At 30.7% G+C, this 15683-nt stretch overlaps 1 protein-coding gene across 1 annotated transcript; it reads right to left on the bottom strand.

The window, feature by feature from the left end:
* Positions 1-889: 889 nt before the first annotated feature.
* Positions 890-8089, bottom strand: LOC139528700 (multiple epidermal growth factor-like domains protein 11). Its single transcript, XM_071324825.1, has 6 exons — positions 7924-8089; positions 7104-7177; positions 6527-6691; positions 5797-5925; positions 5367-5468; positions 890-1914 (listed from the first exon to the last, which is right to left on the bottom strand). The coding sequence occupies exons 1-6, from the start codon at positions 8043-8045 to the stop codon at positions 1568-1570; spliced, it is 939 nt and encodes a 312-aa protein (XP_071180926.1). The 5' UTR covers positions 8046-8089; the 3' UTR covers positions 890-1567.
* Between the last annotated feature and the right edge of the window lie 7594 nt (positions 8090-15683).

The following is a 15683-nucleotide window of genomic DNA, read 5'->3' as shown; positions in this document are numbered from 1 at the left end:
GAAATATCTGAATGGCAGATTTGATAGTCTTTTCTCCCTTTAGAATTCTTTTCTGAACTCCAAAGAAATCCAATGGAATGCTTATAAGTGTACTAATTTGCATGATGTTTATTTGTATTAAGTTGTCAACCCAAAAACTCAAGAGATCTTCTACGAATACTAATATATTTCTATATCTTAGTACAATGAATCGTCACTAAATATGTAATTACCACGAAAACTGTAGACAGGAAACTTCTAGAAAACCGACAAAAAGTAAAATCACAAATGAAAACTGAACTCTGATGAAAATTCTAAACATAAATCCCTTATATAATTGCAAAATCAAACACATCAAACAAATCGCCAATAACTGTCATGTTCTGGACTTAGTACAGGCATTTTCTTAAGTAGAAAATGATGGATTACACCTGGTTGTATAGCTAACTTAACCTCTCACCTGTATGACAGTAGTATAAAAATCCATAGGAATCCGTCCTCAAAAACGTTACACAAAAATATTATTGTATGCAACACAACCCATGAAAAGTCGAACGTTCCACACATCATGTAGTTTAAATTGAACTTGTATGTGTTCATCCTTGAACACTCCTTGAATCAAAAATTCAAAGTGATGAGGTGTCAAACAAAAATGAAGATTAGTTCAAATAAATGAAATTTTTCCCGTCTTATTTATTCATATTTGTAATTGCTTGAGTCATTTGGACTCTATTGGAGAGTTGTCTCGCATCTTTATACCAACTGTTTATATATGTTTGTGGTATATGGTTTTCTTAATAAATTTAATCATAGTTTTATCTAAATTTCATCAATTAACAACACTTATTGTTCCCTGTCAACTTCGAACCTGAAGTAATCAGCAATATGTTTAAAAACAAAATTGATGACATTAAAATTGTTGTATTTTTTTTACTATACCGTGTACTGATATTTTAATGTATTATTTTAATACAATCAGTTCATGTACTACACTATAGAACAAAATAAAAATCATCTTCTATCTCACTTTTAAAAATAGCACAAAAAACAACGTTTTAATCATTCCAAATATGTCGAACATAGCTTTTCTACCTTGTTCTACATAATGTTTTATTGTAATTTAATATAATACAATTTTTGAACATGATGATAGTCCGTTTTTGAAAATATTATAATGTAATGTAAATAAAGGAGCATCTTGCGTATGAACCAAACCTTTTAAAAAGATACAAAAACAAAAAATTAACAAAACGCTGAAAGAAATACATACTCAATGGTAAAACAATTGTAATCAATAAAACACTTCTAACTTATCCTCAACATTTTTGTATATTACTTGTTGGAATGGTTATTCTATCCTTATTGAATCAATCTGTTAGTTTGATAGACAATTTACACTATATTAAAAGGAAATGTTATCAATTAAAGAATTTAACAATTGATGTAATTTTTAAAGTACATTTGGTTGATTAAAAGTTCGTAGAATTATTATAATGAGAATGATTTGATTACCATTGATACTACTTATTGCTGGAGACCAAGAGACAAAGATTTGTCAATTGATGACGTCTGCATATGTATGTGGACATTAATAACGAATTGGTTCTAGTGTGGTAATGTCTCCAATTTCGCAATAAACATCTTCTTCCCTTGGAGGTGGAAACATGGAAAATTCTGAATCAATAATAAACGATCCAGTTTGTGCGTCTTGTGTCTGGACTGACGATCGCCTTCGTTTTGCTAACCGGCGTTTCAACTTTGGTTTTGATATGTCCTTCTTTGGTTTTTGTACTTGACGACATACGGTTTCTTTTACTTTCACGATCATTGTAACAACACATACCAGACCAATAAGAGCAGCAGCCATCATGATGTAAACCATTACTGTGCTTGATTTATCAGTGTCTTTTTCTGAATTCAGGTCTTCCATCTCATCTGAAACATAACTAATTTTATTCAGCTTCCAATGATCAATGGATTTACAAAAGAGATGTCTTTAAGCCAAACCTCTCACTTGCATGTGATTGTTTATCAGCGTTAGAGTAAAATAAATTTAAATGACAATCTCCTTTAAAGAAGTAGGTCCAGTAAGGCATTTTTTAGCCCCAAAATATAGCAGTTTTACAAAATTGTTGAAATGTAAACTTTTAGTTAATTATTGGAAAGTAGAAAACTTCTGATACTTGAATATGGGCTGGTTTTGACAATACTATACACATATATCGGATACTAGCATCATAACGTCCTAGTAAATTACTGAAATCTTCACAATCTTCACAATTTTAGCATTTTTAGTTAAATTTTAGACGGTTTCCGTCTTAAATGAAAGTGGCCGCATTCGTGTTTATTCTTAATATTGAAATGATGATAATTCATAACATATATAAAGGTTGAGGATGAACACGGATGCGGCCACTTTCATTTTTGACCAAAACTATCTGAAAAGTGACATTTTTTGCCATATTTGATAGATTTTTTATATTTAAGTTGAATCAAATCGTATTTAATAACTAAGGCCGTGTTCACATTGAACTAAACTCGGTGTTGTATTAGTGTAACTCACAAGTAAACTAAACAAAATTACGTTCCTATTGATAAAACTCAATGTTCACATGAAGTTTAAATCATGTTTTGTCTACATTCAGTCGATAGTCAATGTAAGCCGTGTGTAGGTTAAGTGTACACAAAACTAGGCATTTAAGACATCAACTTTATCATATTTTTTTAAAAGAAGAAACGATTTTTGAATAAAATTGATCATGTTGATATTTATAACAATTATTAATAAAGTTCTCGACAGAAATATTTGTATATTCTTGATAGTTATAAAAACCACTTAAGGTTTCTTTATTAACCCCTTACCAAGACTCATAGCATTATCATTGCCGAACAAAAATTCATTTGAAAAGGTCTTCCCGTACACACAAATATTTGCCACTGTTCTTTACTCTAACAACGATTCATTCATAAATGCATCACTACAAAAAGTGTGAGGTAAATTATTTTGTTTGTCTAGTTTCTCAGATCCGTTAAAATACACTTAGAAATATATAAAAAAAAACATTGCCCCCTACTTTTGCAAATTACTCCTTGAAGAAAAAAGACCAACAAAAGAAAAAGAAACAAGCAGAAAAGATAGAAATTTAGTGCTTCTTAAGGGGGCTCGCGGGTCTAAATCAACTTTATTTTCTAATATAGGATTTTGCTATTTTTTTCTATGATTAAACTTTATCTTATACCTAATAGAAATATAAAATAAAAATATGGGGTCACCGTTCATTTAAGCTCACAATCTGCCTCCGAGAGAAGCATACATTTTTGTTAATGTCCTTTTTTCTGTTGAACTAATGGAGAAATATTGGCGATATCGAAATAAAAAAAGAACTAAATTACAGAAATCGCTTACATTTACTATCATTGAGTTTATGTACAGCTTGTTCGGAAACGATAATAAAAAATATAGGTCACCGATGAGTTAATAAAGATATTTCAATTTAATCGTAAAAAAATGACATTTTTGCACCAAAGGGAGATATTTTAGAGAGTTTTCAATTATATATACTTTTTAAAGTCATCTGTGGCCAAACCAAGTCGATTTGTCAAGGTGATTTCTGTACCCTATTATAAAGTAATAACTAATAGTGTAATAAATAAAATTTGTAATGAAAAAACAAATGTTTATTTTTTTGCTGATTTTTTTATACCCACTAGTCTCCTTAACATCTCAATCCTTTTTCTTCGTCTGTTAGCATGCTGATGCAGCCTACGTTTTCTTATGCGTAATCGAAAAATCTTTAGTATCTCTTTTAACTACTGCAAATCATCAAAATGGCTTTAACAAAGGAGCAACCACTTAACTTAAAAACAGGGCGGGGGGGGGGGGGGGGGGGGTAAGTCAGATTTTTTTTCGCGCTAGAATTCAAATTTTATTATTTTACAATATGTTACACTATTATTTATGGGGAAGCTCTGGATTCCCATTTTTTTTAATCATACGACCAGAATATTTCTTTTATCAAATGTTAGCAAGGGAAAAAATCCACCCCCCTTTTGAGGTCAAACGGTTGTTCTCTAACTGCTAAAACAGTTGTCCGAAAAATTTGCATTCGGTCTGCGTAATGAATATTTAAATGACACATTCATTTGTAGTGAAAAGTGTGAACAAATCTTATGTACAGGTAACTAAACAAGGTGTATTGATGTGAACACATTTAATGTGAAACAAGTGTACATTACATTAAACTAAATGTAAACATGTTTACTGTACAAAGCGTTTGATGTGAACTCGGCCTAAATCAGTTAAAACATTCACACAAACTAATTGAATCAACTGAAATAGACATTTAACTGTATAAAAAGTGTTTAAAATCGTTCCATAGATGAACCTTAAATTTGAGACCACAATCGGCTCTTACCGGACCTACTCCTTTACCCCTAAACAAAAATCAATATTTAACGTACACTCTTGTGCAATGATAAACACTACTTCGCATTTAAAATGGCTCTAGTTTTAAATCCTCTTACGATAGATGTATTGCTCATTGTATCAATAGGATCTCGTAAATATTTAGATTTTTTGTGTTGTGAAATTGTGATGTGCAGGTGTCTATTCTTTTTTACATGTTTGGACCTTATATGTAAGTGTTTAAATGAAAATGGTGTCGTATCCTGATTATGCTTAAGCTGTAATTGTCTATTGGATTGATTATCAAGTGAGTTATTATACTGCTTACTAGTATTAAACCATTCTGGTTTATGTTCTTGTTTTTTATCATCAGAAAAAAGTCCTTACTTTTACGAAGTACATTTCATTTTGTTATTGATCGATAACACAATTCAAACTGGATTTCCTGACATTGTCAAAAGCTATCTTTTTAAATAGTGACAAATGAAGCAATCGGAACGAAAACCGTACGTCACAAACATAACACTAACAACTTCAATCACTGATAGATTATATCAAGTATTTTACAGAACAATGGTCAAGTTATGTAAAACGACACTTTAAAACGTGTTCTGCTTGATTCAAGACGGCGAGGTCGTAAGTATGGATGTTATGCTGTTTGAGTTTCAGATTTTATATTGTCTTCCCCTATTATAGTTTTGTGATATAGACACCACATATACTGAATGTCCTAAGGTACCTGAGTGCATCGTAAATATTTCATTGGTGGATGTTACTGTGCACCTAGGTACATCCCCAGTTTTACTTGCAGATTTTTGTTTATTATCAATACTTGTAAACTATTCACTACCATAAACACTTTGCCTGTTACCACTCATATTTCCTTCCTTAGTAATATTTACATTTTCTAACATTTTAGGTAAAACCTCTAGAAATATTCCCAAAGTGAAGACATTTGGAAGGCATAAATATATCAATATACCTTTAGGTGAATTGCAATTTCCCGTTACAGTGTCACACGTCTCACCATCTGGGCAGTTACAAATTCCACTGCAATTGGTTCCAAATGTTCCAATGGGACATTCTGCAAGATATCTTGACATATATCGTTCTACTAAATTGATACACAGTTTGTTTGATTAATTCAAAAGTCTATTAACGAACTATTCTTTTTAAGTTAACATTCAAGCAAAGCACAGGAACAATCAACACAAAAAAACCTTCATAACGGGTTGATATGGCAGTACTCGTATATACTTTAAAGTAGTACAGCTAATTAAAACAAATAAAAAAAATTGTACACTGTAATCCATACTTAAGTCAATGTTAAACATTGATCTGTTAGTCAATAAGCATGTATTTCAATGAATAAATAATTTCATAAAATGGAAGCAGAGCAAATGATTATTTACCCTTTGTGCAGTGATTTCCATACCATCCAGCAGTACATAAACAGTCACCAGTCACAGGATCACACTCAGCATCGTTTGCGCAGAAACATTCCTCTTTACAGTTTAGACCGTATGTTCCAGATGGACACGCTTCAACAGGAACAACATATCGTGATAACAAAACAGTCTGCTAAAATATCCTTATAAAACATTCATTCACTTCAGATGAGCAGAGAGTACAAGACGTATGACAATTAAAAATTAAGCAATACCAATTTGAACATGTATGTATATGTCTATTGCACATTGTAGTAGACATATTGAGTTTGAATGCCAAAATACATATGATCAGTAGACAATGCAGACATGCACAAATTGTACGACACATCTTGTACGAGATTTTTGATGTGGTGATAATGTATAATAATTTCTGATAAATGAACTTAATAAAATCAGGTTTGATCCACAGTTTTCTACATATGAAAATGACTAGCAAGTCAGGAATATGACAGTTGTTATCCAATTGTGTCACGTGTTTTAACTTTCGATTTTACTACTTGCTTAGGGACTTTCCTTTTGGGATTTTGCTCGGAGTTCAATTCTTTTGTTGCTATTTTTTATCAAGGTAGCATTAGTGTGTTTAATATAAAACGACTGCTTGATTGTTGCATACATATCTAAGTACGGCAAATGAACGTTAACGTAGCTTATACAAGAATATCTCAACCTTGTATTAAAATCATAAACATACCATCTGAGCATTTAGATCCAGTAAACCCTGAAGCACAAATACAGCCATGAATTGGGTCACATTTCTTATTGTCTGTACAGTTACACATCTGTTTGCACTGAACCCCATGATAATTAACAATGCATGGCTGCAAGCAATCCTTACCAAATGTTCCTGCTTGACATGCTGAAAATTAGATCATTAAAAGTATAGTCATGTCAAAATTTGAAATATAAAAGGAGACCCTGAATAACAACAAACATATATACATACAAAAACAATGACAAACACATTCATAAACTAAATAAAAAAAATTTAGCTTGAAACATTTTGTTTGGATACATAAATAGGAAATAACACTATTTAAATTGTAATTAATGAATAATGATTAACAGAAATAGTTCTAAAATGAAATTCTTTTAAATTTATAAGATAACGCTCCCGTCAGACAGGAAAAAAAGATTGTAAGATTGTTTTTTCTTTAGATACTACGGTATCTAAAATTTGATTAGCTGAACACAAAAGATTAAAAGTTTCAACAAGGAATAGAAGTATAAACACGGTTTACTATCATGATTAGTTTACTAAACAAATATACCTTGACATTTTCCATTCTGGTAAGAGAAATCAGGACAACAGTCAAATATGAGCTTTACTTCGGTTCCATTAAGTCTGATTAAAATACAAAAAAAAGCATAATAAGAAAAAAGTTACAAAACACATTTAACTCTATAATTGACATCTGACTGTCGAGATAGTTAAACAGCTGCATTCATTTTGAATAACTAACCCTGCTGTTGGGAAAGCCTGTTACACTGCTAGTTAATAAGTTCAGATTCTATTTATTTCATGGTCAAACATGTAGAATATTTTGCCTGTCTGGTTCTCTGGTTCTTCTATTCAATAGAGTGCAGTTTTTTTTTTATTATTATTTTAGTTTAACCAAAAAACAAATGACTGCATGCGCTGTTAACAATGTATGATTAATTTCAAGTTTCTCATAAATGAACAATACCGCGCCAGGAATATGCAAATGTTATACATGTGTTAGATATGAAGAATTGTATGATGAAATTGTGATGTATAAACGTTTATTTAAATATGAAACACCTCCTATGAATATATATGGTAACGTTTGATCACTATAGTACTTGCAACTTTTTTTTAAATTTTCTTAAAATAAAATGATGAAAGTCTTTAATAGTTAATTACCATTTTGTGTATCCTAATAAATATTATTTCAGACAAACGTTTCATTTCCACTAAATTCGGTATATATATATATATGTGTCCTTAACCAAATCAGTCATACATTTTGTTTGTTGGAGCAGAGGCGATATAAATGGTTTTGATTAAAAATGTATTTAAATAGTACCCACTTGTATTCTTTATATTAATAAAAAAAATATTGTACCTACTTTACAAATTTTGGACACACATTTGGATCTGTTCTCTGCATTGTTGTGCACCTGATCGTCTCAATAAAGACATAAGCAAGAAGCCCTATACATTTAGCAATAGATCTGGAACGTTTCTGCATTGCTGTTGTTTGCTTATCCTAATATCAATTCAATAGAAAAACTCAACTATTAGTACGGCTCAATGACGATATATGTGACGATTTACTTCAATAATAATTTCCTCGTTGTATTTTTGCATTGTAAAAAAAAATAAGAACAATCATGTTTGTTTCCGTTTTATTTTATGAAATCATTTTGTTTTTTATTAAATATAAAAAAGAAGATGTGGTATGATTGCCAATCAGACAGCTGTCCACAAGAGACCAAAATGACACAGACATTAACAACTATAGGTCACCGTACGGCCTTCAATACTGAGCAAAGCCCATACCGCATAGTAAGCTATAAAAGGCCCAAATATGACAATGTAAAACAATTCAAAGTAGAAAACTAACGGCCTAATTTATATAAAAAAAAGTCTTTTTTTTAACTTAATAAAACAAATATGTGAACAGATCAATAGAAATGGTGTATTTATCTAAGTTTTGACCATTCTGTCATCAAAATAAATGTTAACTTTTTTCTATTTCTAAAATAAAGAAAATAGATTCCTAGTTTAGGGTAGGGTGCATAATTATAATATTCTCGTGAGATTGCAGTCGATGTTTCTCGGAACAATTTTATCATATTCGAGGTAAAATGTGAATAAAGTTAGAAATGAGAATCCAGTAAACCTTGTCACTGAACATGTTAAACCTACATTATTATTCATCGGTTTTGAATAATGAGAATTTTATCTCACCAGCGGACAATGTCAATCTCTAAATTCCATTTCTAAACAGTTAAATGGATGATAAATGAAGGATATATTCCAAATATTTAAATTCAACATATCATAATTAGTTTTAGATGTGTCAGCAGTGATGGTGGTAGAAGTAGAACTTATTGTTGCAGATTTCAATCATGAAATATATTACCTAGGATATATAACTTATAACATGCATTGTATTGTAACCCCGTCACACTTTGTATATATGTGATGTCCCAAGTCAGGGGCCTGTAATTCCTGGGTTATCGTTTGATAATGTGTTACATATTTGTCTTTCGGGGTTTGTTTTGTAGATTAGTTTTCTCGTTTAAATTGTTTTACATTTGATATTTGAGGCCTTTAATAGCTGATTATGCGATATGGACTTTGCTCATTGTTGAAGGCCGTATGATAACTTTTAGCTGTTAAATACTGTGTCATTTATTCTTTTGTGGAGAGTTTTCTCCTTGTCAATAATACTACATCTTATTTTTATACTGTACTCTTCCACTTGGACTTGGAATTACAATATTTGCCTGAAGTATATGTCAAAAGTACATGTTGACACCATTTAGTATTACTGGTTATATTAGTACTCTATACCATGACCATATAATATGATGGTTTGTGTGTGATAAAGGACGTACTAACATAATACATTACCCATATCCTTTAATGTAATATAAAGTGATCAAAGTCCATGATGTTGTTTTTGTATGACACATGTGTGACTGATTTAGGTGTTTGTACGAATGTTATTCCTGTCATTTGTGGTATATAAATCTAGTTGAAACAATAAGCCATTATGATTATAATGGAGAAATGTCGTTCATAGCATCATTAGATCATTTTTTAACAAAAGCCCAAATACGTCATTGTTATTACATACACTCTATTGCATTATTAGACATCACACAACTGTCCATTTTGTAGCAATAGTAGACAAACGAAATAAGATTCAGATTGAATGATAACTGGACAAGTTCTATGTGTGCATAAATAATATATTTTGCAAAAATTGACACTTAACACTGAGTTTACTGATACTTCAGTAATATAATACAAAAGGCATTAAAAAGAATACACAAAGCTATATCCATTTTAGTTAAAGATAAAATTCAGTCTGAATATTCCAAACTAATTTTCTTTAGTATCAAATAGTTTCCTAATGATTGAAATTTAATGAAACAGCACTTCTGGCGTATTAAAAAATTTAAACTTGTTGCCTTTTAATAGCTATTATTCATGTGTTTCTTTGTCAATTGTGTTCTCCAATTTATTTATATTGTAGTCATGTAATGTTGTGTTGTCATTTTAATGTTACATTTCACAATGCCATAAAAGAGGGAGGTTTGGCATGCCACAAAACCAGGTTCAACCCTCCATTTTTTTCCTTTTTTCCTTTAAAAAATGTCCTGTACCAAGTCAGGAATATGGCAATTATTATATTATAGTTCGTTTTTGTGTGTGTTACATTTTAACGTTGTGTTTCTGTTGTGTCGCTTGTTTTCCCTTATTTTTGAAAGTGATTTCGCATTACTATAAGATGTTTCACGGTACTTATCTATCCCAAATTCATGTGTTTGGTTTTGATGTTATATTTGTTATTCTAATAGGATTTTGTCTAATGCTTAGTCCGTTTCTGTTTGTATGTGTGTGTGTTACATTTTAATGTTGTGTCGTTGTTCTCCTCTTATACATGTTAAATTTAATGCGTTTCCCTCAGTTTTAGTTTGTTACCCCGATTTTGTTTTTTGTCCATGGATTTATGAGTTTTGAACAGCGGTATACTACTGTTGCCTTTATTTACTATTTGCATAGCATGACATCTCGATTAACTCTTGTAAATATGCATGAAATGTATATAGAAGGTATACCACTAGGTATATATATAGTCGAACAAGAACAAATAAATTAACAGTAAAATATAAAATAAAGATTTTGTGATTTTGCGAGTTTATTGGTATACTTTGAAGGCTTAAAGTATATAATTTTATGAGTTCATTGATATACAACAATGCTTTTGAGTATACCATTGTGTGAGTTCATAGATATACAATAAAGACCTTAATAATATCATTTTGTGAGTTCTTTGATATACAACGAAGGCTTTGAGTATATCATTTTGTCTGATTTGGATTCCTTAAACCTGAAATAGATATATTCCTAATTCATCAAGACAAATTTTACCTAGATAGCTAGCCTAACGGGAAATTAAACTGTACCCTTTTTCCTATTAGCTTCGTCGTTTATACAATTCAAGGAAATGCAGTTACACATTTTACTTATTGTTTTAAGTCTCAACAACTAACACATTCTGACAAACAATGCAGAATCATAGACAATAATGCAAAGGAACATGTCTTAAAAATAATGTAATCCTTAATCGACAGCAAATCTTTTAAGCTGCTCGTAGATATTGTAACAATTCTTAGTTTGACCATATCATGTCTCTGAAAACAACTTAAATCAATGAGTGCTTGTATTATCTCAGTTGTTCGAATGAACTTGATATTATAGATTCGGCGAGAAAACATAACCTAACTCTGTTTCATAAAGTAAAACTTGATATAAATAATTCCGGTTTCGATTCACAGACTACTGAGCTGATGGTACCGATGGGTACATGTACAACTTCACAGACTACTGAGCTGATGGTACTGATGGGTACAACAGTCGACTAGTACCGGTTGCAAACCAGTGATAGAATAAAAAAAAACATTTCTAAAGCGATTATCTGCATTTACATTCATCGAAGGCACATGTTCCAAAAATGATATCCTACTATGTTTAACTATAAAAGACATATTATAAGTATATGACATCATAAAATCATCTAAATTAAACGTTTACCATTTGTATCTCTCTGGAATTTCGATTGAGCCTTGATAATAAGTGTAAGTAAACAGTCTGTAAGAGAGACGTTTTTTATTCTGGGTGTAATGCAAACACAGCGGGACTTTCACATTTAATTTAATTAGTTCACGTAGAAAATAATGAGCGACCGGTTTAACCCTGCCCAGTCAAGTGTACAAGTTAATTAAATCTAGTAATACATGAACTGACATTTAATAAAAAAAAAAAAGTAGATGGGAGGATGAAAAGGGTATAGAGTAGCTTTTCTGGATGGATAACACTTAAAGATGGTACTAATAATTGATTATATTACAAATGTACATTTTATATTGTTTAGTATTAGTACTTTTCCAAATAATATCAATCCACTAACTAAATGTGTGTTTTTCATTGTATCTTCAAGTAGGCGTGTGTTTTGGCAAAGTAATGGAGTAAAACAATTCAAATATGTATTATGAAATGTACATGTTATGTGCATGTGACAACGACAAACAGAAATGAAGAACACACACAACATGACAAATTATGAAAATAAAAATGTAAAAAAAAAACCAAGTAAAAATAGTTCATATCATTTTATTTTGAATCTATAAATTCATATTCTAGTATACAAATATAATTATTAACTGCCTTAACATCAGGTATTTAGGTAAATTTACATCCAATCTTTGATTCAACGTTTCTTAAATGATTGTATGCATTTGCCATTTGAAGTGACTACTTTTTTCAGTTAGTCAGCTACTCATGACAGAAGTCCTTGCTGACAAAAGGTGTTTGAATTATTTTCTATTGAAATATTATTCTTAATTGAAAAAAGTAAAAGAAGATGTGGTATGATTGCCAAGGAGACAACACTCAACATGAGACTAAATCACATAGAAACATATAGGTAATCATACGACCTTCCACAATGATCAAAGCCCACACCGCATAGAAAGTTATAAAAGCCCCCAAATGGCAAATGTAACGACAGTGTGCACATTTGTTTGAAATCAAATTACTGGGAAAACCAATTTCTCTTCGTCCTAGTTTGATAACCTCGTCAAAGGATTTTTTCGGTTTGTTTGCTTTAATATTTAAATAATGTCAGACTAATATTAGTTGTTCTATCAGAAGGTAGTTGAGCATGTTTTACTATTTCATCTTTTCCCATTGACAGAGACCTTTCAATTTTTAGTTTCTATATATTTAATCACCTTATAAAGTTTAATATTTCATTGTTTTCTTACATATCTGAACAAAATGATATATAAGTATACATCTATTAATCAATTCATCAAAGCAGATCATTAACAGTAAATAGAAAAAATACGTATGATGCAATTTCAAAATATACAGCTATGCACACGTCTTTCAAACCTTAATGCACAGTATGGGTTTAGATAATCATCGTCTATATGTAGTACAGAACAGTACGAATTAGGACGTTGATCTTCAAACGTGTCGATGTTTGACAATAATTGTGCATTGTTCTGATATTCGTGCTCTCCATTTGTGGTTTGCTGAAATCTATTCTGAGGATTGTCATTTTCTATCAAACGAGAACTCCTTATATTATCCAATTGATCATCACGTACTTCAATGTAATAATAACTTTCATTGTAAGGTCCTTGGACACTGTCTGTTTCGTTAACGTTATTTTGACTGCTTCGATTGCGTCCTTTGCTTCAAGTACCTCCTAAGAGGCAGATATGTTAAAGCCAGCAAAAGTACACCAATTAATGAAACAGCGACAGTAATCACCAGAACCAATAAATTCCTGTAAATATATAACAGCAATAAAAATTCCTTTCAACAAATGGGTTTGTGTCAAATGGGAATTAATAGTCTGAGTAAAAAAAATGTTTGTATTTCCGTTAGGATAAATGAGTTGTTATCATAAAAGACCATTTCCTTTCGATTTTTAGATGAATTTCCTTTCTTAAAAACCGGATTGAATCAGATCGACTACAACAGGTTATAAATCATTGTAAATGGTATCTTCCTAGGTACCCATTGTTTTGTTTTTGGTATACATTAAGCTTGGTTCATGTTTTATAAATTTAAACACCATTCTAGATTCACTACACATAGAAATAACGGGTTACAATAGTTCATGTAGCTATATATATATATATATAGAGAGAGAGAGAGTCTATAAGAATCTACCAACCAGTAAACTTAGTATTGGATCATCAAAATATATATATACTAAAAAGATATAAAAAGATGTTGTATAAGTGTCAATGAGACAAATCTCCATCAAAGTCACAATTTGTAAAAGTAAACCATTATTGGTCACAGTATGGTCTTTGAGGTATACTTAAAATGGATGCAAATTAAAGTTCAAACAGGTATGCAGTCACTTAAACAAACTAAGACACAAACCCATCACACAATTTGAACAATAAGCAAACGAAGATATTGAAATATAATTCACCAACAGTATCTTCCGTGAACTATCAAATATCTAACTGCTTTCATCATTTAAAGATCGGTTTCGTTTGAAAATTAAGATTTTTATAAAAAATAAAGTGAACTTGATACAAATAAAGGCAACATTAGTATACCAGTGTTCAAAGTTATAAATCGAGTGTAAATCGATTGGGAGGAAGCAAACCCGCGTTACACACTAAAATTAACACATCAACTATAAGAGGAAAACAAAGACACAACCGGAACTATGAAGTGTAAAAAAACAAATGCTAAGATACTTAGAAACGAATTATTTTGATAACAAATGCCACAATCCTGACTTGATATTTCTATACTTATTGGGCATGTTAAAAAGAGAAAGGTCAGCCAGTAAGGATGCAAAAGCTACTGTTTGAAGGCTGTTAGTTACACTATGAGTCAATAAACTCATCATAGATACCAGGACTTAATTTTATATATACGCCAGACGCTCGTGTCGTCTACAATAGACTCATCAGTGACGCTCGAATCCAAAAAAGTTTAAAAAGGCCAAATAAAGTACGAAGCTGAAGAGCATTAAGGACCAAAATTCCTAAAAGTTTTGCCAAATCCAGCTAAGGTAATCTATGCCTGAGGTAGAAAAGCCTTAGTATTTCAAAAATTCTAAATAATATCGTAAGTCTGTTGATTGATAGATTTATCGATTTATTAAGTGCAAATTAGCTAATAAGAAATTTTAAATCATACTTTTGTGCAATTTGTAATTAAGATCAACATTTAAAATCATAATTATAATACCTGTTAATAGAATTTGCTGTAGTGTTGTTCGGGAATGTTATTTTTCTGATGTTAATGCATGACGTGTTGTCGTTACAGTCACATGTGCCGGATATCTTGTTGCATACTGCTTCATTGTTGCATATACACGTTTTTGAGCAATTATAATCCAAATTGTAGTCATAATATCCAAGGTGGCATTCTGCAATTTTAAAAATAATAATTAAAGAAAACAAAAGGAAAAATTTAATTGAATGAAATGTAAACACTACAAACAATGATATTGTATTATAATGATTATCTATTTGTTTTCGCTTTAAATCGATAAAAATATATAAATTTCTACGTTGTCCTTTCATTTTTAAAAAGGAACGATTATCATCCAAGAAAAATACATAGCAGAAAACACAGCGTTGACAAGGAAAGGGTTTTGCACCATCTAACATTTTTTCCTAAGTTAATTTTTTTCAATCCTCAAAACTTTTGTAATACCTCATTCAGGTGCTTACTTTCTCAAGTTTTTGTTTATTTGTGAGAGGTCAAATATGTTGATTAGAACATATTTTCTTGAAAGATAATCAAGGTAATTCGATATCTTTGAAATGAAATGTTGATGTCGTGATGGTGTTATCAGCAACATAAACAAGTCACATGGTACATTTATAAAAAAATAAAATTAGAACACACTTCCTCTTCCTTCTCATTCAATTGCCTATGAATGACCAAAATTCGTAAGTTGTTTTCGGAACATTCAATACAATGTATCACTGTTTTGTATACATGTTATGTTTAAGCTTTAAAGGGTTTTACCACGCCTAAACAGTCGTAATAATGATAAATAAACTACACAAAAGTATGAAACAGCAAACAAGGACATCCATGT

This window comes from Mytilus edulis, chromosome 6 (assembly GCF_963676685.1).
Source record: "Mytilus edulis chromosome 6, xbMytEdul2.2, whole genome shotgun sequence".
NCBI classification, from domain to species: Eukaryota; Metazoa; Mollusca; class Bivalvia; order Mytilida; family Mytilidae; genus Mytilus; species Mytilus edulis.
The sequence above is the reverse complement of the archived record's forward strand: the minus strand, read 5'-3'. Positions and strand labels throughout refer to the sequence as shown.